This window comes from Equus caballus, chromosome 3, assembly GCF_041296265.1.
Source record: "Equus caballus isolate H_3958 breed thoroughbred chromosome 3, TB-T2T, whole genome shotgun sequence".
Lineage (NCBI taxonomy): Eukaryota > Metazoa > Chordata > Mammalia > Perissodactyla > Equidae > Equus > Equus caballus.
Window position 1 is genome coordinate 46,650,414 of NC_091686.1, and position 23,242 is coordinate 46,673,655.

Genomic DNA, 23,242 nt, shown 5'->3' on the forward strand with positions numbered 1-23,242 from the left:
TTCTTGTCAATTCATATAAAACACAGTACCTAGTTCATACTCAATGTTCAACAAATGCTGGCAAAGTTATTGTTATTCCCTGTAAAATATCAAAATTGGGTGGACAGACATTTGTCCTGCGTGCTTGCAGTTTTTGCTTCATGGGAAGACAGCTCAGATCTGTTGACTTCAGTGCTCTTGGCCGCTCCCCTCGGGTGGTCCCTGGGTTTCGGAATGAGGTCAGTTTGCTGGTTTATGGTCATCTTTCTTCGGGAGGCGGGAAGGGGAAATAGTGCACCTCAAGGGCGGTGTGCCTGGCTCTGGCTTTTGGCTCTTCTCTGTGTAATTATTTGGAGCTGGAACAGCTTGATTTTAAAACAAAACACATGGGCTGAGAGGAATGGGGAGGCCCTGTGCCAGTGGTGTAGCCCCGCAGGTATGTGCAGGCAGAGGCCCCTGCCCCTCTCCACTTGCTTAGGTATCGAGTGTTTTCCTTCACTTCACATTCAGTGTTGTTTCTCCCAATCTTTAAACCCTTGTTTGGAAAGTCACACTGAAAGCAGGAAACACTGGAGCAAGATTATAAAGGAAATCGTCTGCGTGACTTCTTTAAATTCCGTTTTTTTCCCCTCTCCTTTTTGTGGAAAACCATTGGTTTCCAATCTGTTTACGTGGTTTGTGAAGGAAACAGGTTTTTCAAAGTGCCAGGAGAGAGGAGAACTTCATACAAAGAAGAGAACGCTGACCCACCATTGAATTTTCTCTTCTCCTTCCGCTGCTGACACCAGCGTGGGGAGCTTCTGCTCTACACTGGCTCTTAGGTGAAGGCAAGGTTTTATTTCTTTTTTACCTCCTCAACTCCCTTTGCTTGCTGGGGGAGGAATATTTCACGTCCTCGTCATATCCCATGTAATTCTAACCTAATTGCATCAACTTTTTGACCCATGGGGGAAAATGGGAAGTTCTGAGTTGATGTTAGGCTCATCTTGGTTCAAATCCGTGCTCCTCCTCTTAGAAACTGTGTGCCTCTGAGCAAATTAACTCTCTCAGCCTCATCTTTCTCCTTCTTAAAGTGGGGTTAATCGTAGTGACTATTCAAAATAAAATTCTTGAGAAGCTGTAGAGAGACACTGCACACCAAGCAATGAGCACAGTGCCTGGCAAGGAAGAAGAGAAGTCAACGTTAGCGATCAGGCAGGGCCCAGCAGTAACACGTCCACCAGGAGGGCCAGCTGCCCTCAGTGTCCTCTGCCACACCATCCCCCCGTTGCTGTGGTGACACAGGACTGAATACTGCATCAGGGAGGTGACCGCATGTTTGTCCCCCAGGAGCTCAGGCATCCGAAAGGTAGGCGTTTCATTTGTGTGAAGCCAGGCGCTCCATGACCTGCAGGTCTGCTGGGGTCCTTTGTGTGCACTTGTCCCTTGTTACCCTGTTGTGCCGAGCCCTGCGAACATGGGAGTAATGTGCTGAATTCTTTTATTCCTGTATGCAGAGTCCGAAGTCCCTCTGAGTCGTTCAGGGGACTGGTGCATCCGTTGTTTCAGATCGGAACCGCAGAGTGAGACAGCTCTCTGGCCAGGGCAGTAGAGGGGCTGACCCAACATCTTCGGCTGGGATGTTGAAAACAAGAAATCATCCTAAATGCTTTTCAAACCTCTAAGAGCCAGGGTAGGAAGAAAGGGGCCTTCAGTTTGTGCCAAATCCAGGACATGCTGAAGCTTCTCTCTAGGGGCCCAGAACGTCTGGTACATCATCTCACTAGAACGCCAGGGACTTGTCAGGAGATTTGGGAGGTTCCCCTTTTTAAAGCACTGCCACATCTTCAGAGCCCTCAGTCGTGTGTTTTCTCAGGCCCCCTTTTCCCTGTGCTCCTGCTGTTTGCCCAGCCCCTGTTGGGTTTATTATCCGTGGCCTACAAAGTGTCAGTGCCTCCCCACTTGGATGGTGGAGGCCTCGCCAGGGGATAGTCCTTAGGTTTCCCCGAGAGGGGAAGGAATCACCAGCCTCACTCTCGTGTTCTCTGCGCAGCACTCTCAGTGAACAGCTCTCCTGACATTTAACTTAATCAAGATGTTAGCAGAATAAGCAATGTGTGCTGCTGCCGTGGGGCTGAAACTGCTCGTCAGCCTGCCCGCACTCTCCTCACGTCAGTGTTTGGAAAGGAAATTCACAGTTGATGTTGATAATAAAGATGAGGAATAAGAAGTATCTTTCCTCAAGGCGAGTTACACCCAGTCCTGATCACTGAGCTCTCCATGGGTGGACAGCCCTATGCAGTGTGTCATCAAACCTGTGACGCCCTGATAAGACACATTATTTTAGAAGCAATCAAGGAAAAAAACAAACTATGAGATACCATCGATTTTAAGACACATCCCGATTTCAGAGATGTTAAAATGTGGGGGAAAAATGTGTATCTTGGAGCAGATGGAGTACAGTGAGAACTGATTAAAATGGGAAGTCCCCTGGTTACCAGTTGCTCCCCTCCTGTACTCGGCGCATCTGATGGACAGCACTGGGAGAAATGTGGGCGTGGATGAGAGGCGCCCTGTGCTGGGGCCGAGTGCATCTTTCTGCGCTCCTTTCACTCTGGCTCGCGTGTTATTTGTGTGCTCTGTGTTATATGTGAAGTTATGGCACTGAGTCGAGACCAGGCCGAGTCAACGGAAGCCTTCTCAACCACAGTATAAGTAATCTAAATTTCTGAAAAACAGAAGAATCCAGGAATTTTCTTTGGGTCACGCTGGACTTGAAAAGATTCATGTTACCTTCTGAAGGAGTAGTGAAATCTTGCTGAGGGACCACAGGGCTTCTGCGTGCGCTCTCTGACCAGCCCATCTCTAATGCTTGATGGGGAAGAGAGAATCACCCACTCTTCTAAATTCATGCTCCTGGTCATCCGTTTCTGAGGGAATGTGGGGCTCGGGTTTATGGGAGCTCACTGTTTCCTCTCCTGCCCTTTTACCTGCCTTTTAGGCAGCATTCAGCATTACTGATGACTTCCATTTTACTCAAGATGCTACCTAATTATTATTCTTCATAATCTGAGTGAATTCTAAGCACCTGCATGTCCTCAACCTTAATAATGCTGTAATAACTTTCATCAAGGGGATTATGGTATTTCTTTTCCTGTTAAAGACTGTTACTCAGGTTTTACAGAAAACTGTTTCTTAGCCAGGTAAAGCGACAAAAGAATTGATTGAAAACTTTCTTTATTTGTATTAGTAAAAACATGGTGTTTGCCTTATACTTATGCTGCTCTCTCTCTTTCTTTCAGTTTTTGGGAATAGCATTTCTTGGAATTGGACTGTGGGCATGGAATGAAAAAGTAAGTTGAATCTCATGAAAATGCACACATTCTGGTTGTTAGAGGCTGCACATTATGTTGTATGTCGTCTCTTTTTCCTCTTTCACAACTGCAAAAGTACAAAGAAACATGGCTCTAGAAAGTATTCTTGGTAGATAACGTCATATTTCAGAGTCTCTAGGAAAGGAGCCTAAATTGATCACCACATCAGAATAATGACAGAAGTAACAACACACGTGCGTAATGGAGAGCGTGTGTTGGAATTTTGTCGGTTACCAGAGCTACGTGTTCCCATGGCACACTCCGTCACTCGGGCATGAGAATTTCAGTAACGCTTATCGATATCACTACACCACCTGTAGCCTGTTTTCTCTTTTACTTCTTAAACTCTTTGGAAGAATACTCAAGCCATAAAAATGACTTTTTGGTGTGAGCATTATGTGATAAGCTGTTAGCATGTGGCATGAAGGAAGCTGGACGTAATTCATGTGTCAGCATGAGATAACCCTATCATTAGTGCTCAAGAACGTGAATCTTGTCTGCTGATGGGAAGTGTTAAGGAATATTCAGAAGTTATGATCAAATATAGTATAGGAAAAGGAAAAATCCAGAAATATGGAGTCGCATCTTCTCGGCTACAGTGAAGATACAGTGTTCTGGGCAGTTTTTCCTCTAAGTAACACACTCGTGACACCACTGCTCTGTGTCCACTGCTCCGCTTTACTTCCCATCCGCACCTTCTCGTTGTTTCTCTACAACTTCCCCTCCTGAGGCCAAGCACTAGAATTCGAAAATGAATACCAACTTTTTTCTTCCCTCTTTGGAAGTGAAATCGTTGGCAGCATTTTATCTATACTGGTATTTGGCTACATAGTGAAGCTTTATTATCTCCACTGTGTGAGAGTGAGGGAGTATGTGGATTGGTTAAAAGTAGTAAACTAAGAAGTTAGCTTAAATTTTCCCAGAAGATTATCTCTTTGGTATTTTGCCCTCTGAGCCTGACCATGCCTGAAGTCAAGCGTTCCTTTGAACTGTTATAGATGTGCTAAGAAAGGGGAGAAGATGAAAAGTCCCGCAGACAAAGCCCCTCAGATGCCAGGAGGAATTTCCACAAATAAAACCATGTTCAGATAGACTGCATCACGTAAGGGTCCAAGTAAATCCTGAGTTTGGAAACTGAACCACCTTCTGTTTATTTACCAAGTACTTCTACAGAATGTAAAATGTTTTATGGAAAATGAGCCATCTTCCAGCACATTATGAGGCAGGACCGTGGTTATATATGAAGGGAGATGAATCAAGTTCCCAAAACAGAGGCGCTTTCATCTCTAGAAACTTCTATGTTGAATCCTGCCTTCTTTTGGATTATGATTAGCTTCTGCTGATCCCTTGTAAGCCTGGAGATGTGTATTGGTGGAGTCTCAGAAATCTCACCTTTAGGAGCCCTCTGGTTGGCTCAGTTCCAGATAACACAGCTTTTTATGACTGTCCTTCAATAAGAGCCCATTTCTGTCTGCTTTGAAAAGATGCTGGAAGGCTCTAAATGAACTAATTGTCAATTCTAGCAGTAAACAGACAATGGGTTGTTTTGAAGGTTTTTTTCCCTTTGAAATATAATTATCTTTTTGTTTTGTCAGTTGCCTCAAATGGCTCTTCTCTGGTAAAATCAGAGACTTCTCAAACGGGCTGTATTCTACAGGTCTCAGGGCAGGGATGAACGGGCTTCGGGGGGACGAAACAACAGTCCCTCGTTTGTCAGGGCCACTCGCAGTAAATGGACAGTTTCTCTGGAGAGCTGACAGCCCTCGGCCGAGGTCACCCACGTGGCGGTAGTAGAGAGTAAACGACACGCAGTAGCCCAGTTTGGTGCGCACTTGCTTCGCATCTGGGCCTGGGGTGGGGACGTGGCAGTGAATGACGGGGAGTCCCTCCCCTGTGGAGTGTGCATTCCCATGGGCGTGCTGAGGGCAAGCAGTTAACTAGCCAAGGATATGCATCCAGGTACTGTGGAGTGCTGCCGAGAAGCATATGAGGTACAGGGTGATGGCTAGTGGGGGGGTGATCTCTCTTAGGTAGAGGGGTTGGGAACAGCCGCCCTGAGGAGGTGGCATTGGAGCAGAGACCTGCATGCAGTAAGAGGGATCTGCAGAGCACTGGGGGAACATCATTCCAGGCAGAAGGAATAGCAGGTGTGGTGGCCCTGAGTCAGGGACTTGGAGATTCCAAGGGGCAGGAAGAAGACCAGTAGGACTGGAAGGGAGAGAGCAAGAGCAAGAAGAAGTAGGGATGTGGCAAGAGAGGCAGGCAGAAGCCAGAGCAGGCAGGGTCCTGCAGAAGGTGAGTGAGAGGAAGTCACCACAGCATCGTGATAAGGGAGTGTCCTGCTCTGGCTGTGTTTTAAGATCGCTCTGGTTGCTGTGTGGAAAAAGAGTACAACTTTGGGGTTGAACAGACCTGAGTGCAAATATTGCCTCCCCCATTTACCGTCTGAGTGACTTTGGGCAACTGCATTAACTTCTCTGAGATACCCTTTCCTTGTTTGTGCAGTGGAGACACTAACATCACCTCCTAGGTTGCTGTGAGGATCAAATGAGACACGGTTCCTGGTATAACGTAAATGCTCGCTGGAGACATGGCCCCTTTCCTGGATTCATTACTACAGTGTGTCCACTCCTACATGGGGACAAGAGCAGAATGGTGACTTTGAAAGCTGCCTCAAATTTTAGGAGAGTTCCAGGCTCTCACCCGTGGACCAGAGAATTGGCTTTGTTTTGGGGTCTCTTAAGGAGGATGTGATGCATGTCAGTTGCCTTGGTAACTGCAAAGGCTGCTCTGTCGAGCCCCTTCGGGTTAACTTCTAAGCTAGACCAGGCCTGTGATGGGATGATGTTCCGAGGTGAACCACAGCTGGCAAGGGCAGTGAGCAGCACATGCTTGCTGGGCCCACAACCCCAGCCCGTGCATCAGTAGACCCCATGAGATGTGCTGACATGCACACGTTCTTATGTGAAGTGCAGAAACAGTGGAGGCAAACAGGGTACGCCTCACGCTTCCTTCATACCAGGCTGAGCTTTACAACATTATGGTTGAATATTAGACATAATAATTAATTCATTTTATCTGAATTCCAAATCAACTGTGAAGATGCAAAGGATGAGTGTCTCTCCAGGGGAAACTGGTTTGTGTGCAGTTTTTCAGAAATCATAGGATCTGCTGTTTTAGGAGGAACGTTAACAATTATGTAGCAGGAATCAGTCTACAGCAAGCTTGGCAGCATCCAGCTATAATCAGCTCATTCATTCGGGTGACACTTATTGAGCGCACAGCCCGGGACAGGGCTTGTGCTGGACTCTGGGGATGTGTTTCCTCAGGGAATTTACATTCGAGAAAGGGTGTATAAAATATATACTTACATACATAAAATAATACAATAAATGCTAATTTGGAGTGTATGTAAATTTAACAATTCCTGTGGCAAAGTGCTCACCAATTCTGTCTCTTTGGGTTTCTCTTACTACTAGGAAGACCTTCCTTCTACCAAATTAGAATCATGTCCTACTAGTTTTCATTCACTGATTATGGATCTACCCTGCTGGATCCCAGAAAATAAGTCCTCCTCCATATTAGTTCTTGAGGTGGCCATGGTGTGGTTCCTTCTGAGTTTCCAGGCCAAACCTCTGCTTCTCCGAGGCTGGAGTCCCCTCTCCATCTTGTTCATGCTCCTCTGACCTCACTCTGTGTGTCTTCTGACCACTGAGAGGATGCTTTAGGGGTGTGGAGGGTATGGCCAGGTTATGTCTCCTCTCCCCTTGTCTGCTATCAGTGCAACTGGAGGTGACATGTTGACCACTGGGAGTCCCCAGGTGCTCTCAGATCCAACTAGATCTGTCCACCTCACATCGGCTGGTCTTCAGAGTCCAGTGAAGAGTCCACACTCGCCCAGTTAGGGTTCTGCTCACTTCTCTACCTGCCAAGACTACACTGCAGCCTGAGGCTGGCGTCCAGCAGGTTCCCTGTTCCACGCAGCGTGGTTTTTGCTGTATGTTTGACCAAGCTCCTCCCTCAATTCCTTCTTCTAACTCAGGCCTGCCTTTAGCTCCTGGCCCCAGTGCCACCTGGGTAATTCTGACTCAGCAGGTCTGGGGTGGACCTTGGAATGCTCTGTTTTAGCAAACCCCCTAGATTGTTCTGATTGCAGTCAAGTTTAGTTGTCACTGATATGTTGAGCAGCCCAAGGACAGAACCCAGTGATATGTCACTTGAGTTTTCCTTTGGGGTTGACATTCATTTACTTATGTGTGCCCTTGGGTGTCATCACTTAAGCAGTTTCTAATCCATCTACTTGTCGTTACATCAGACTGGTTTGCTGCATCTTGTCTTTGTAGATAGACTAAATCCTCCACTTCATCTCTGGTTAACCAGCCTAGGGACTTCCTTGAACCTGGCACTTTCTTATTTATTTATTTATTTTTTTAAAGATTTCATTTTTTTCCTTTTACTCCCGAAAGCCGCCCGGTACATAGTTGTATATTCTCTGTTGTGGGTCCTTCTAGCTGTGGCATATGGGACGCTGCCCCAGCGTGGCCCCATGAGCAGTGCCATGTCTGCACCCAGGATTCGAACCAACGAAACACTGGGCCGCCTGCAGCGGAGCGCGAACCCAACCACTAGGCTGGCCCCGTGGCACTTTCTTATTGAGTCCATTCTGGCTCCCGGAGCACATCGTTTTCTCATGCAGGTACTCAGAAACTCTTATCAGCGAGGCAGGGACTAAGGCTGGGTTTATCACTCCTCCCTTCTAGAAGCACTTTCCTCACTTGGCTTCCAGGATATCACATAGCCCCGATGTGCCCTTCTCACACTCCTTTGCTCATTCCAGCTCGCTTCCATGACCTCTAAATTTTGCAGTGCTCCAGGCTTGGTCTTGCGACCTCTTCTGCCTCGTTACCCCTGCCCTAGGAGGTCTCATCCAGGCTTGGGATTTTAAACCCCATCTATCACTGATGACTTTCACATTTAACTCTTTGGTCCCGACCTCATCGCAACTCCAGACTCCTTATAGCCAGTAGCCAGCCCAGCATCTCCACTAACATGCTCAGCGGGCTTCTGAACCTTAGTGATCCAAAGCAGCACTCCTGAATCCCCCCTCACACTGGCTCTTCCCAATTGCAGTAAACGGCAGCTCCGTCCTTCCGCTTGCTCCGTATCCTTGACGCCTTTCTTTGCTTCCCACGCCACATTGGGTCCATCAGCAAATACCATCAGTCTAGCTTGAAACTGTACTGCGAATCTGGTTTCTTCTCATGCCTCTGTCATCACTCCCTAGTCTAGGCTGCCACCACATCTTACCTGCCGTGGTGCAGAAGCCTTCCCTCATTCCCCTGCCTCTGCTCTTGAGCCCCACTCCCACCCCAGGCCCATCGCCACACAGCAGCTGAGTGATCCTTTTAAAATGTGAGACAGATCCTCCACTGAGCCTGCCATCTCACTCAAAGACGTAGATGCCGCTCCATTACTTTTGGGACCGTAGTTCCCATACTGTGCCCTCCCCCACTGTGCCCTAGCACCTGCTCACCATCTTGCTGTTCCTCCAGCATCTCAAATAGACCTACCACCCCAGGGCCTTTGCACCTGCTCTCCCCCTGACTGGTGCGCTCTCCCCCAGAGACCCACATCAGTGTTTTCCTTTACTCCCTGCTCTCTGCTCAAATGTCACCTTTGTCCACAGGCTTTCCTGGCCTATTTAGAGTAGCCACTGTTACCCCATCCCCCAGCCCTTCCTTCCCTTCCCCTGTGGTTTGCCCCTATGTGTTTTCATAGGACTTAGCACTTCTGCACTAACAAGGACTTTTTCTCTACCCAAGGAACTTTCGTTTACTGCTCCACCTCAGTACTGGAACATTAACTAGCACATAGTAGGTGTTCAGGAAGTACTGCTTGTAAAAGAATGCATGAAAGATGAATGGGGAGAGCATCCTTTTAAACCCCGGCTGTATCGCTCCAGCCGTGGCCTCAGGTCTCTAGTTGGCATATAGAGCATAACAGTTCTTACAGCAGAAAAGGAGTAAAATTACATGTGGTTTCTGGTGTCTGATATGATGGTGGTACACTGTTAGGAACAGCAAATCCATTAAGCCTGGATATCAGAAAACTTTAGTCTCATTTCGTGGAAAAATGAGGGTATCTTTCCTTTTCCACTTTGCCCAATGCTTGTGCTTATGTCTTCGGTTTAGGTGGGACAAGCAGCTCTGCTCAGTACTGACCATGGCAGTGATGGGCTCAGTGGGGTGGGGAGCAGGAGCAGTGCCCTCCCTGGTCCCAGAGAGCCCCGCTTCCCGCGGTCGGGGTGTGTGTGTCTGTGTGTGTGTGTGTGTGTGTCCCCTGCTGACCAGCACTGGAGGGTGTAACAGGACAGCTTGTCTGGCCTGAAGGCCCCTTGAGGGCAGGAGCCTGTCTCATCTTTCCCCCTCAGTCTGGCGCCTCCCACACCTGCACGCCCGGGAGGCATCTGTGACCGACACACAGTGAGAAGGCGCGCAGAGCGGTACACATTGTAGGACTCCGTGAAGAGGCTTCGTTTTTACTTCCGTGATCTCTGGACCCCTCGGGGTAAAGTTTGAGGATGACTTCCTGCTTCAGAGGTGAGGAGACTGAGGCCCAGAGGCGTCACACGGGGAGCTGGCCCCGACCGGTCCCTCTGTCCCCTCCTCTTCCTCCTGGGACGGACGCGCTGGAGCAGGAGCGCGGCGTCGGAGCGGCTGGGCCTGCGCTTTCTCCCCGCCCCCGGGACAAGGGACTCATCCCCTGGAGGCCTCCTGACCTCTGTCCTTGGTCGTCTGCTCCCTTCACACCCTCCGGGCCTGCCTGTCGCAGTCGTCCGGTGGGCTCGCCTTGGGAGACTCCCCCTTTCCCGGGACGCGAGCTCAGGCGTGAGCATCCATGACTCAGGGCTGGGAGCACATAACCTGAGCAGAAGAGGCCCTCGGCCCTGAGCCCGCTTCAAGGACGCAGTTCGGAGACGCTGGGAATCCTTCCTGGAAGATTTCGTTTTACTGACAAATGCCTACGTTTGTCCACGTCTCTCTTCCTCGGTTATCTGCTAATCCCCGGGTTCTCTGTCGTAGCGGACACCTGAGAACCGAGCGGCCTGCGAAGCCTGTGGAAAGTTAGTGTGTGGTCTGGCGGGCTGTAACCAGGATGTTCAACAGGTGTGAGAGAGAGTTTGAGAAATTAGCATTTCTCTTTCGCCGTCCCTCTAAACTTCATTGGGAGCGATTGCTCAGGGATGCAGATTCGGGCGCATAAACATCGGTGCCCGGGTCGCTCGGTGAGGCCCTGAACACCCGCCTCGAGACTTCGGGATGTTTTTACTTTGGTTTGCGGGCACCACGATCAGAGCCTCTAGTGCATGTTTCAGTTTAAACTTGCTACTTAAACCAGGAATATTCCTGAGTGTGTCTCCTGTCTTCTGAACATGCATGTGAAAATATCTGGGGAGTGGCTGGGAAGGTGCTGGATTTCTGAAAAGTGACCCTTTTGCATGTGGCTGTTTCCACGTTCGGAGAGGCAGTCACTCCCACCCTGGTGGGGATGGTGGTTTCCTGGCCCGAGAGCGGTGCCAGGGGAGGGGACTTGGCGCAGTAGGCTCCCCCCACCCCCCACTTGACTGCAGGATTTAATGGAGACCTGAAAGTGACTGCCCTTCTTCCCTTCCTCTGCACGAAAGCAGGTCATGGCCATTTATTATCTGCAAGAAAGGATTACTTGAATCTCACTGATGACCTTTATTGACCAGAAAAAATGGGAAAGCACACGCCTGGAAAGTCGCTCGTCTTCCTTTACCTCTGCATCCGTTTGCTGGGCTGTGAGTGACGCTGCCCCTGTGCCCTTCCACCTTCCTGGGTTGGGCCCAGCGAGCTCCCACTTCTTCTCGTTCCGAGTCCTCTCTCTGGACTCTGCAGCAATTCCTTAGACAGATGGATGTTTTGGGTTTGGCAGAGCGGCTTTGCCCTGTAACATTCTTTGAGGATCTCTGCTGAATCTTTACGAGGCACGTTTCCCTGTGGCCCTATGTTCCCAGCTTGGTCTTCCTATGGACATTAGATGTGGATTTAAAACCACATCTCCAACTCTCCAGGACCACCCCTCTCTGCATAGCTCGTTTTCTTTGAAATGCTCTACTTTGCCATTCTTTCTCCAGCAGGGGAATGCTTCCCTCCCTTTTACTCTAGGAAAGCTGTTACCGGTTCCACCCCACTAGGGGCTGGTTTAGGGAGGGGTGGGAGAATCAGGACCCAGTCTCATAAATCTCGAAGGGGTCCATCTGGCCTGGCTTTGGGTGCACATTCCGTATGCCTGTCTCTCTGTTTCCCATCCAGCAGTTGGAAGGAATGTGCTTGTATATGCCAAAGCAGAGGAGTCCCAGGCCTTTGGGGCTTATTAATGCTGTTTTTGCATTTCTTTTCTGTGTGAGTTGAGAGAGAGGGAATTGCAGCTTGCCAGGTGGCGCCGAGGCCGTCCTGTGCTGGTGGTGGGGAAACCACAGACGCTCCTGAGGTTTGTTGGTTTGGACCCTTCTGGAGCTTTGTTTGCCTTTTCATTCCCACACGTGTGCAGAAGCCTCTTCCAAGAAGAAGCAGTTATACTCAGAACATACGCCATTGTTGCAGAACCAGAGGAGAAGCTGCTTAAGTTCCAGCGAGAGTTGAATGAATGAGGTGCTGCTGAGGACCTGGAGGTGGAGGGGAGATGCGCTCATTTTTCACATCCTTGCTGAGATGTACAGTGTTCTTCAAACTGTTGAAGGAAAAGATCTCACGGGGAATAGGACATGGTTCAGTAACTGGAAGCTCACTCGGGAGCAGTGAGTTCGTGACCAGAGTACCCAGTCAGCCCCCTGGCAGCAGAGGCGTCCTTGTCCCTGGTTCAGGGTGCTGCCCTCTTGGCGACATGGCTGCTGATTGCTCGGCCTTGTTGACTGACTTCTCGCATCTCTCTTCTCCACTGCACCGCTTCTGGGTACTCTTAGCTTCCACCCACTCATGGCCTCTGCCTGCTCTTGGATTTTGCTTGCTCCTGGCTTATCCCTTCTGCCTTTGCTCTGAGTGTCTTTTAGGTGACTTCCAATTCCCCAAGACAGAAGATCTGATTGACAAGTCAGTTACTGCCACCTCCGTTAGGCACGATCATTGGGTGCTGCCAAGGCGTTTCTTAGGGAGTCAGCAGCGCAAGTGCCAGAGCAAAACAGACTCCTCTCTAGTGTGGTTGAGTTAGACACCCGTCCTCTGTGCTTCTGTAGCATCTGATGTCTGCCTCTTGGTCTAATATCAATGTGATGATAGTGACGATGGTGACAAACTTTGATTGAATGCTTATTATGTGCCAAGCACTTAGCCTAGTATTTGGATTCACTTGGATTCTTTCTTTCATCCTCATAATCCCTTATGATGTAGAGTGCCATTTCACTGATGAGGAAATCGAGGCTTAGGCAGGTTTAGTAACTTGCCCAAGATCACACAGGTAGTAAGTAGTGGAAATGCGCTTTAAGACAAGGTGTCTGTATTATAGTGTCCTGTCTGTCTGTCTGCCCCACCTCGAGCCCTTGTTCGGGCCACCCTCTGTCTGTTTGTCTGGATTCCAGGGGAAGCTGTAGGTGAGCCAGGTGTGCTTGAGTCCTGTAAAGGATGGTTTGTGTGGGATGGAATGCTCTCTGCCACACTCTAGAGCGGGCTTGTCTAAATGGCTGGAATATCAGTCTCCCTTTTACCGTGATGGACGCACATCAATACGTTTTTTGTGTATTGGCTCTCTAAACTTCTGTTATAATGGCATTGCCTCAGACACATTCCATTAATGTGTCTTATTTGTTTTTAGACACATACTGGTCTCCTTGCTAAGTTCTGAGAGAGACTGTCCAGTACCTCGTGGATAATGGAAATCGCCCATTTTCACTGGAGGATCATCTTGTAAAGGCTCCAAATTGACATGTCAAGAGCTAGTTGTCCAAAAGCCAATCTATGGAAGGGCTAATTTGCTGAATATATTTGTTTCTTTCAACTTTTTAAATTGGCTGTATTCATTTTGTCTTTATAGCAGTACTTTTGTTATGGCCAATTTGTTTTTGCCTCTGCTGCAGCAACAGCTGTAGACTTAGAGAAGATGACTCGGGTCATAAAAATATAGATACAGGAACATGTGGTGTGACTGTGAAGAATTCTCAGGCATGTTCATTATGTCAGTTTTTGTTAATATAATCTTAATGTACAACAAGGAGTATATGTGTAGGAAATCCTCCTATATTCTTGAGTCTGTGCTCTTGAATATATGTTTCTTGCAACCTACGGTCTTGGTCTCTGTCTCTCTTATTCTCATTCTTTCCCATTCTGTCTCTGCTGCTGCTGTTCAAATTCCGCTTCCATGTCAACCAAGACAAATGGCTGCAGGAATGAGCACATGTGGCTAATTGCTCTGCTTCTCATCCACTTAGCCTCCTTCCAGTTAGATTCAGAGGATGGTGTTTCCTGACTTGATCCACCAGGTCCAATGCCCTTGATGTCTGTTACTCTGGGCCTTGCCCACAGGGTCCAGGCAGGAGAAGGAGAGGACTGAGGACTGGGTTGCAGTGCCAGACTCTGGGTGCACACGTCTAGCAGAAGCAGCAGTTCTGAGTACAGCAGAGTGGCCAGATGACATTTTCTATATATATTTTTCAATCAGTTTGAGCTATAAAGAGTTGGTATTTAAAGCCAAGGACTGACCATTCAGGTTTACATGGAGAATTAGAATGTAAATCATGTAAGTATTATTTGTCAGAGACGTAGACAAGTACCTAAAAGTTCTATCTAGAACTGATCGTTTCGTTAATGATACTGAATTGATGGTGAGTCCACCTGAAGCAGAGCTGTTGACACTGGCTTAATTCCTGTGTTGCCTGGAAGTATCAGCCAGCCGAGTGAAGGAACCATATTAAATCCAACACTTTCCTCTATGCCTTGTCTGCTCCCCACCCCACCCCACCCCATTTCCCAGCATAGAGTGTGAGCTTTAGTCCTGGTCCTGTGTGTGTATGCACTGAAACTAAAGCATTGTTTACTCACAGCTCTTGTTGTCTTGTGCGGGCTCCTCAGTTGCAAGTGCAGACCCAGCTTGTGCAGTCAAGGGGATGTCCTCTGAGGATCCTGGAGTGACTCACAGAGCCCACGGCCGGGCCTGCGATTATTGTACTGTTGGGGTTTTCCCTCCCTACCCTTACTATTAGTTTCTCGCTAAGCACTGGCTTTCTGCTTCTCACTGCGGGCTGACTTTCTCCAAGTGGTGAAAAACATACCACATGTGGCTCCAGAGCTGGGCATTTTACAGCCTCAGCCTCTAGAGAGAGAGGCCTGGTCTAAATCCTGGCATCCAAGGAGAGAAATGCAGCCTTCCCAGCTCTGACTGGGGCGGTGGGATCACGTGAGAACTGCCGGCTCTGAGGGGCTCCGGGGGTGGGTGTGGCAGAGGCGGTGCGCACAGGTTCCCACAAGGCCAGGTGTCCGCCCGTGCTCTTGCGCCTTCCTGAGGATCTACCCTGAGTCTGAACGTCTATTTTCACTCACTTGGCAGACTTAACTGTAGTCTTAGCTTTTTCTTCTCCCAGCTGCTTCTCAATGACAAGCTTTGATTCTAATTATTCTTCAGCAGGCGTGTTCTGGTGCTCCTTAATCATTTGTCACATTGAACTGAACAGAATTAAGGAGTCCAGTGAGAGGCCCCGTCTTTAAGACAACAGAAGGCCGAACTGTCAACTCCCCATCACTTTCGTAATTCAGAATCTTTGCCGCCAGGATTTGCTCGGCTCCTCCGTGATCCCTGTGCAGTCACAAGCAGTCAGGCTGCTCCTGGGTGACCATTTGGGAATGCTGCACAGGTGGAAGAGTAAGTCTTTTCTCCTCTCCATCTAGGTGATAGTTCTAATCCCAAGGGAAAGACAGCTGGGCACTGGGCGTTGACTTCCACACTTTGTGTTGTGAGATTTGAGTTAGTTTTCAACTGATAACTATCTAAGTATATTCTGAATGCGTTAAAAATAAAGTTCTTGTTAGTATTTTCCATACTTTACAGAACATTATTTCCCACAAGCTCTCAGAGTCTGTCTCCAGTCCTGTCTTTTGCCAGAATTTAGGATTAAATGAGTAGAATCTGCAGTCCTGCTAAGCCCCCAGGCGGTTGTCGTTTCCATGGAAACAGTGGAAGGCCTCTCAATTAAAACTGCCCCTGCAGGCTGGGGAGAGTAAAAAGTAAGAAAATGAGTTTGTCTGAGACGCCAAATTTTCATCCTCGAAATTAAACCCAGAGAGGACAGACGACCCAGGACCTGCTGCCAGTTAGGATCGTCCCGTTTTGCCTGTTGGGGAGGGAGTACTTGGTATTCCAGGCTCAGGTGTGCATGTTGGCTGGCTGGCTTCCCCAGAGCTGCCCAGTTAACTGTCCCCTTATCCAGGGAGCTCTTCCTCTAAAGCCGTGGGCCCTGGAGGAGTGTTTGGGAACAATCTGATCTCTGCTCGGACTTGAGGGTGAATCACAAATAAAAAGCCTGTGAAAAGTGGGTGAAGTCACAGAATAGTCTTAAGGTTGGAAGGAACCTAAGGGTCATTAAGTCCTGCTTTCCCGTCCCATTTGGGAGGCCCTCCTGGGGCGCTGCTGTGGAGGCCACAGCTTCGGCTCCCCGCTGAGGGGAAGCCACGTTCCTTGGGCAGCCTTCTCTGATCCCTTGCTGGAGACCCACTGGTGTTGGAAAGGCCTCTTTATGCAGAACGGACACCTCTTCCTGTCACTTCCAACTCTGCTGCTGCTTCTTTTTAGTCTACTTCTCCCATAATTAAGTTAACATTTAAAATCTGAAGTATATTATCATGTACCCTCAAAGTCCTCTCTTCCCCTGGCTGAGCAGGTCGAGAACATTAAGACTTTCAGTGTGACACCGTGTTTAGAGGCATTCTGCAGGGGGAGGTCATTCCGACGCTGGACCCTCACTGCTGTCGCGTGGACTCTGGCTGCCTCCTCTGACAGTTGTTTTCTCAGCATTGTTTGTGTAGGTGGAGAATTGGCTGCAGTATTTTTGTATTTTCCTTTTTCCCCCTGGAGTATTCATAGTTCAGAGCTTGGAAATCCAAGAACCACAAGATTGGATCAAACCATCAGTCTAAGCAGCCTCATGAGGGCCGTGGTTGCCTCTTGTGATGTCGCCCCGGAGGTTGGTGGAAACACCCTACGCCCCTAACTGCTTTCATAATCTCCACCCTTCATCTGGGGCTTTATTCAAACCCTGGGCCTTTCTCGTAGGGTTGAAGTTGTGCATTTTAAGAGTGCTTTATTCTTCATATATGTTCTATTATTATTATCCAGTATCATTCTTAAGCTTATGCCCTCCGAAAAGAAACAAAAACCTAACGAACAAAATACTCTTGTCCAAAAGTTCCTGCAACCTTAAAAGGGGTTAAAACTTAAAACTCCGATGTTGATTAGTGCTGACTGGGAAGCGCTGGGAAACAAGTACATGGCTTCTGCTTGGTGGGGAAAGAGTACTAAAGAGGACATTCTATTCTGGTTCCAAAAAATCAATAGCTGTGTGACCTCCAGCAAGTCTCCAAACCTCTCTGGGTTCCATTTTCCTTAAGTATAACATGAAATGAATACTTTCTGTTCTTCCAGATTGTTGGGAGTGCTTTGAAAACAAGTTATTTAATATTAAGACTTTAGAGCAAGCTATACCCTGATCCTCTGGGGGTATTTTGAGAATTCAAAGCAAGTTTAATAAGATAAGAAAATAAAATATTGATGATATTGGGTTTGTAAGGCTCACATACATCCAGTTTCAAAATAATAGTATTCAAAATAATAGAATAGTAAATATGTACCTTGCATTTCAGAGAAACAAATCTCATGATTTCCAGCATAGGTTCTGGGTGGTATTTGATGTGGTATCACACTTAAGGAGAAAAGGATTTCAATAAAGAAGTGGCATTGTTTGCGGAGAAATGAGATTACTCTGGGTTCCTTTGGCAGGAGAATAAAGGGTTGAAAACCAGGGAGTAACCTTAGATTTGTAAATCAGTTAAATCCCAGTTCTTATAAAAAGGTGGTAAGGAAATACCTCTAATAACTCGATGTGGAACAACCGCCAGCACAAACCACCTGTGGGGCTGGGGATCTGAGCCTGACAGCGTCTCCGTGAAGCTCAAGGAGGGATGCTGAGGTGCAGTTTTTCCCTGGAGGACTTTTTGGGGCTTGCGGCTGGAGTGGCTGCTGTGTTAGCGCTCAGCATCCTGCTCCGCCTGTTGCCTGACAAGTGCCCCGCGCTTGGAACAGGCGCTGTCTGACACCTGTGTGCCCCGGAACTCACCGGGACCCCTCTCCCTGGGTGCTGGGCACTGTGTTTGTCCTTCACACCTGTTTTTTACTCAAGACCACTTAATTTGGGGACAGAGAAAGCAAAGGTAACATCCACATCTTCTCTGTACAGGGTCTAATGACAGTTTCTTAGGGTCATTTCTTTGCTTCGTGTAGTTTTACTAAAAATAGGAACGTATCTAGAGCCTAGAAAGAAAGTCATTTTTTGTTTCTGTTTTGTTTTATTTTTTGCGGTGTGTCTTGAGTATTAATCATGCCTAATAATGGGATTACTTCTGAGGTTTTTCTCCCAGAGGGGAAAGACAACTGTAGTCATCTTTTCCTGTTGGGAACTGACCCTGCACCCGGTGTCTGTGTGTTCTCTCCACGCCCAGGGGGTGCTGTCCAACATCTCTTCCATCACGGACCTCGGCGGCTTCGACCCCGTCTGGCTCTTCCTTGTGGTGGGAGGAGTCATGTTCATCCTGGGATTCGCAGGCTGCATCGGAGCTCTTCGGGAAAACACCTTCCTTCTCAAGTTCGTAAGTATCGCGCTCTGCGCTCAGGCTGAGAGCCAGGCTCCTGTCTCACAGCAGGAGGAACCCGGTCTGTAGGCAAGAGTGAGCCACGCCCAAGGCCGGCAGAGATGGCCTGCGGTGCTTCTCTCCCAGGAGAGCTCTCCAGATTCTCCCCCTGCACACACCCCTGCCTCCTTGATAAAGTAAGTCCCACCCCACCCCCTGGGATGTTTTGTATGGATATCCCATACGAAAGGTGGGGATTTTGTATGTGGATATCACGACTTTGAATTCCAATCCCTAAATACCTTCAGGACTAAGGTAGGTCTCTAGACAGAGTTGACTTCTTTTAAGTGACTTTGGCCCCTCTTCTAAGCACATGGTAGAAGCTTTTCAGGTAATTGGTTTAGAGAAACTAGACAAAGCACAGTAGCTGTGGCTTGCCCAGATAAATCTGGTAAGCAGAAGGTTTTGGTGAATATGGAGAAACAGGAAAAGACAAATCTCCCTTGTTCTCTGCCAGTACAGAGTCTGACTTTTGCATGACCAGCCTAGTTTTTAGGTCCCTTGCAGGGTGTTAGGTGTGATCACTGTTAGTATGAATATTTTTGGAGAAGGACTTTTACCAGGGGGTAGATAAGTATTAAAAGTAAAAGCCTCTCCTTTGGAGATTCCTTCCAAAGGAGAACAAAATGGCGTATGCGCACATGTACGTGTCTGAAAGAGGTTTGGCGAGTGTAGCCACAGGTCAGCCCAGTGTGCCTGTCGGCCTGGAGCCTGGCGTTCTGGTGCGCGTCTGGATCCCAGCCTCGACACAGCAGTGTCCACACCCATTTCCAAGAACAGAAAAAGAATTTAAAAAAAACCCCACCCTCCTATCGTGAGGGAAGACAGTGGGACTTCTAGAGAACAGTATTAATGTAATATCCCAGAATCATTCTCAACCTCTGCTGATACAACATCCTCTGGGGACGTTTTCATTTAAAACAGGAACATAACGCAGAGCCACGCCCGACAGCCCTGCGTCTGTGATTCTCCTCCCCAGCACGTCTGCCACGTCATCCTCTGGCATCTTTTCTCCAATAGCCCTCAGAAGAGCAGGCTCACTGCACACACACTGTCCCCCTGGGAGGCCCCTGGCAAATTTGGGCAGCTCTGGCTCACGCCACATTCTGGAGGCTTGTCATGACCGCCATCTCACCAGTCTTCTTGGCATGAGATCCTTCTGAGGGCTTGAGCTCACCTCACTCAGCTTTTCTGTAGCCTCAGTGGGCCCCAGAGCATACTTAGCGGTTGCCACTTTTTTATCTGGTTTAGCCTCCGTGCCCCAAAGTGTGGGATCCCCTTTACTAGGATTCACTTGAAGATGGTTTCGTTTATGAGGGTAGTCCCTTTAACGTAGTTTATTATTTGTGTAGTTGAAGATACCAGAGTTAACTGAACTGGCAGAAATATACACATTTCTTTAAATCCCATTTATAAATTGAAAGTGCCTTATAAAGTGAGCGCCTTAATTTATAAAGTCCCATGTTGGAAATGAAGAGAATTGTGTTGCTTCTTGGCTTTTTTAAATCTTGGAGAATATTTAAAATGGCCTGTCTCTCCATTTTGTACAAACAATAAAAACTGGCCCAAAATATTCTTTGAGCAGGAACTAGGAAATAAGTAGGAAGTCAATGTCAGCATGCCTCCAGACAGCCCGAGGCTCTGAGGCCATGGGACAGGAGGGTTGCTGGTGCGAGTCTGAGAGCTGAGATGCTGTGAAATGGAAAGGAGCTTCCTGCTTGGCTGAGGCCCAGAAGGAGGCCGCTGAGTCAGTCTCTGCACCTTTGGAAATGGGGAAAATTAGCTCACAGGGCCCATAGCATGTGGATTTCTGCCAAATATTTGATAAGAATTTAATTTGGACTCAATTTTTGATATGTACATTCTGTAACATTATGAGAAAATTTGCCAGGGTAACTGGATGGTGAACTTGCCCAACCTTATGGAGGTGAGAACAAAATCTAACTAAAACCTTTGTGTGCCTTCTGTCTCGGTGCACTGTGTGTAGGCACGTGGGCTGTGATCTCATTTCTGTAGTGAGATAACTGTCCTGTTCACGTGTAGAGTGTGGCTCCTAATAAAGGATAGGGGATTCTACTATACTATGGGGTAGACATTGAGTAGAAGTGATATTGATGTGGGGTCGGTGAGCCGAGGAGTTGAAAGAAAGATTTCTTGGACTCTCAAGATCTGGCAGTAGTGCTCTTTTATTTAGAGAATAGTGTGGAATAGCATGGGGACAGGGCCCATGGGCAGTCAGAGCTTCTGCTGCCGCCGCTTCTGCTGCCCCCGCTGGCATGGGGACAGGACCCATGGGCAGGCAGAGCTGGTGCTTGGAGACAGGACCCACGGGCAGGCAGAGCTCCTGCTGCTGCCCCGAGTTGTGGGTTAGGGCTAAATTTAAGGCATAGGTATGTGAGTCATCTCTTTACGAAGACAAAGGAAAGAACATGGAAAAAAGTTAAAATGGTATCAGTGCAGGTGGGGTCTGGTCGTTGGGTGATCCCATGACTTTTAGACAAGAATCAAATCGGATTAAGTAAAGGTCAGAAGCCACCACCCTAAATCAGTTACATGAGATTGCCAGACAGCAACCAACTTAAGTTCTTGCCTTCCCCATTAAGAGTTTCTAGGGACAAGGTCATCTCTCCTCTTCTTCCTGGTACAGAGAGGGAGGCACGTTTTACAGGTAGAGATTTACCTTACAAATGTAAATGTGTCCCAACAAGGGCAAGTTCCATTCCCCAGAGCCTCCTTCCCTGTCCCAGCCCATCAAAAGCAATCAGCCCCAAACAATCCGGATGCCAAAGAGACATATCCTGGGGTGGCCAATTTCAGGTCCCTACAAGGTCATCCCCCCCTTCCTTCACAAACGCAAATGTCTCAAAAGGGCAAGCAAAATTCCAGTCCTCGGGGCCTGCTTCTCATCTGCAGTTTTAAAAGTAACCAGCCTAAAAATCCTCATCATAAACCGTTTTAAAATTAAGCAGCCTAAAAATCCTCATCAATATGATTGTTTTTCTGTCCCTTTTTCTAGATTGAGGAAAGCTTACTTTGGAATTATTGGTATCACTGATGATAATTAAGAACTGTGTAGGTTCTATTTCTAGTGAATTCATCAAGGACAGACAACCAGGAGCTCAGTGGAACCTGGGGGGCTCAGCTGGAGGGTCTAGAATTGGGGCCTAAACCTTGGGGTTCCAGACTTTGCCAGGCACTTATTTCTTCCTTCCACCCTTCCCCTTGTGCCTACCCTTCCAGAAGTGCACTAGGCATCCTGGATAAACCCTGTCAGACACACTGACATCTAATGTGAAATGGCCCCACTCCACTGCTCTCTCCTACCGCCACCTCCAAATCGCATAAAATGGGAGGTCTTTAGAGGCAGGAGTATGGTCTGACTCATCTTTGCTTCTGCCAAGCCCACCTAGTCCAGGGCCTGATCTGTTGTGGGTGATTCAGTAGATTTTTGCTGAATGCATAAACATTTTTTTGTGTGTTTTATTTTGGTAAGTCACTGTGTAGTTTCCTTTGCACCCCTCCCTGGTACCTGTCTCTCTTGGTGGCTGCGTGGTGGCTACTTGCTGAAGACAGAGACAGTAGACAGCTTTAGCCCCCTCTGCCGCCTCAACCACCAACATTGTCCTGCAGCCCTCAGGAGCTCTGCTGAGCAGGTGTGGCCCCCGTGTCACCCTTTCTGTCGTTGTCACCAGAAGTTTGCCTGCAGTTTACCCTCTGATCCTTCACAGCCTCATTTCTCATAATCTCTTTGAGCAAAAAAATTTGAAAAGGGTAAGATTGTGGGGGTGGTAGGAAGTGGAAAGAACTGTGGGCATGAGCAGTGTGTTAATATGACTAAGATGAGGCTATTCTGAGTCTTCTAGATGGAAGGGAAATTTCCCCAGATTTGTGGGCAATTACCATGTTACCCATGGTCTCCAGCCTCTTGTTGTCTGCCTTAGCTGAAAGTCTTCCTTTGGTTGCATGTTGTTATTTAAAATATTCCAAGACTGGTGTTTCTCAAAGGAAAGCCAGCAGAACCAGCATTCCAAGAAAGACCTCAACCCAGTGGCTTCATCTGCTTTCAGGATGGGAAATTATTTTCATGGTACAGTCATGCCCTACCTTCCTCTTAGAACTCTTCATCTAAGATGAACACATGTGCTATTTTACTTTGTATAGCAGATGCCAAGGGAAATTAAAACAGTGTCTGAATCCAAAAAGGGAATATGTTGCATACAGAATCAAGGCCACAGTAATAAATGACAAGCGATCTTAAAATACTGGGATAATTTATGTTTCGACATTACAAAAGCTTACTAGAGGTAGGGGCAGGTCGTTGTTCAAGTGTCTGGCAGTGCATTAATCAGGAGAAATTCAGTAGGCCTTGCTGTGGGTCTAATGAGAAACTTCTATTACCCATGTTTGCTTATGGCCTTTGTTGGTTAATTACCACATGGAGCACCAGAGCCCCTAAAATGTGATTATGAAATGATTTTTAAAAATCCTTTCTTAGAGTGTAATATTCTATTAATGAATCTTAAGAAACTGAAGATTATCTGCTTTGGACGTGTGTAACAACCCAAGGTAATTACAGACCTTTTTAGAAGGAACCATTTAACTATGTATGATCAAAATAACCCTTATAACTGTTGTCTGTGTGTGTGTCTTTTGTCTTAGTTTTCTGTGTTCCTGGGAATTATTTTCTTCCTGGAGCTCACTGCCGGGGTTCTGGCATTTGTTTTCAAAGACTGGATCAAAGACCAGCTGTATTTCTTTATAAACAACAACATCAGAGCCTACAGGGATGACATTGATTTGCAAAACCTCATAGACTTCACCCAGGAATACGTAAGTTTAAATTTGGTTTATTTCAAGTTGAAAGCTTTCTCAGAAGGATGACCCCAATGAACACCCCTTCTGGCTTCTGCGTCTGCCAGCTGGAACCTACCTCTGATTTTCCTGCATGTTTTTTTGTTTGTTTGCTTGTCTAATTATTATTTTCTGACTTGCTCTATGACT

The 23,242-nt window shown here is 47.6% G+C and overlaps 1 protein-coding gene across 3 annotated transcripts in view; it reads left to right on the forward strand.

Moving 5' to 3' along the window:
• Nucleotides 1–23,242, forward strand: part of TSPAN5 (tetraspanin 5) — a 152,687-nt gene that overhangs the window by 120,797 nt on the left and 8,648 nt on the right. For 2 of the 3 annotated variants that reach the window (XM_001914831.6, XM_070263398.1), the window contains exons 2-4: nucleotides 3,261–3,311; nucleotides 18,053–18,199; nucleotides 22,901–23,071. In XM_001914831.6, coding sequence (XP_001914866.1) covers nucleotides 3,261–3,311; nucleotides 18,053–18,199; nucleotides 22,901–23,071 — 369 coding nt within the window. The remainder of the gene's footprint in view (nucleotides 1–3,260; nucleotides 3,312–18,052; nucleotides 18,200–22,900; nucleotides 23,072–23,242) is intronic. The other variant, XM_023637676.2, reaches the window with a different exon arrangement.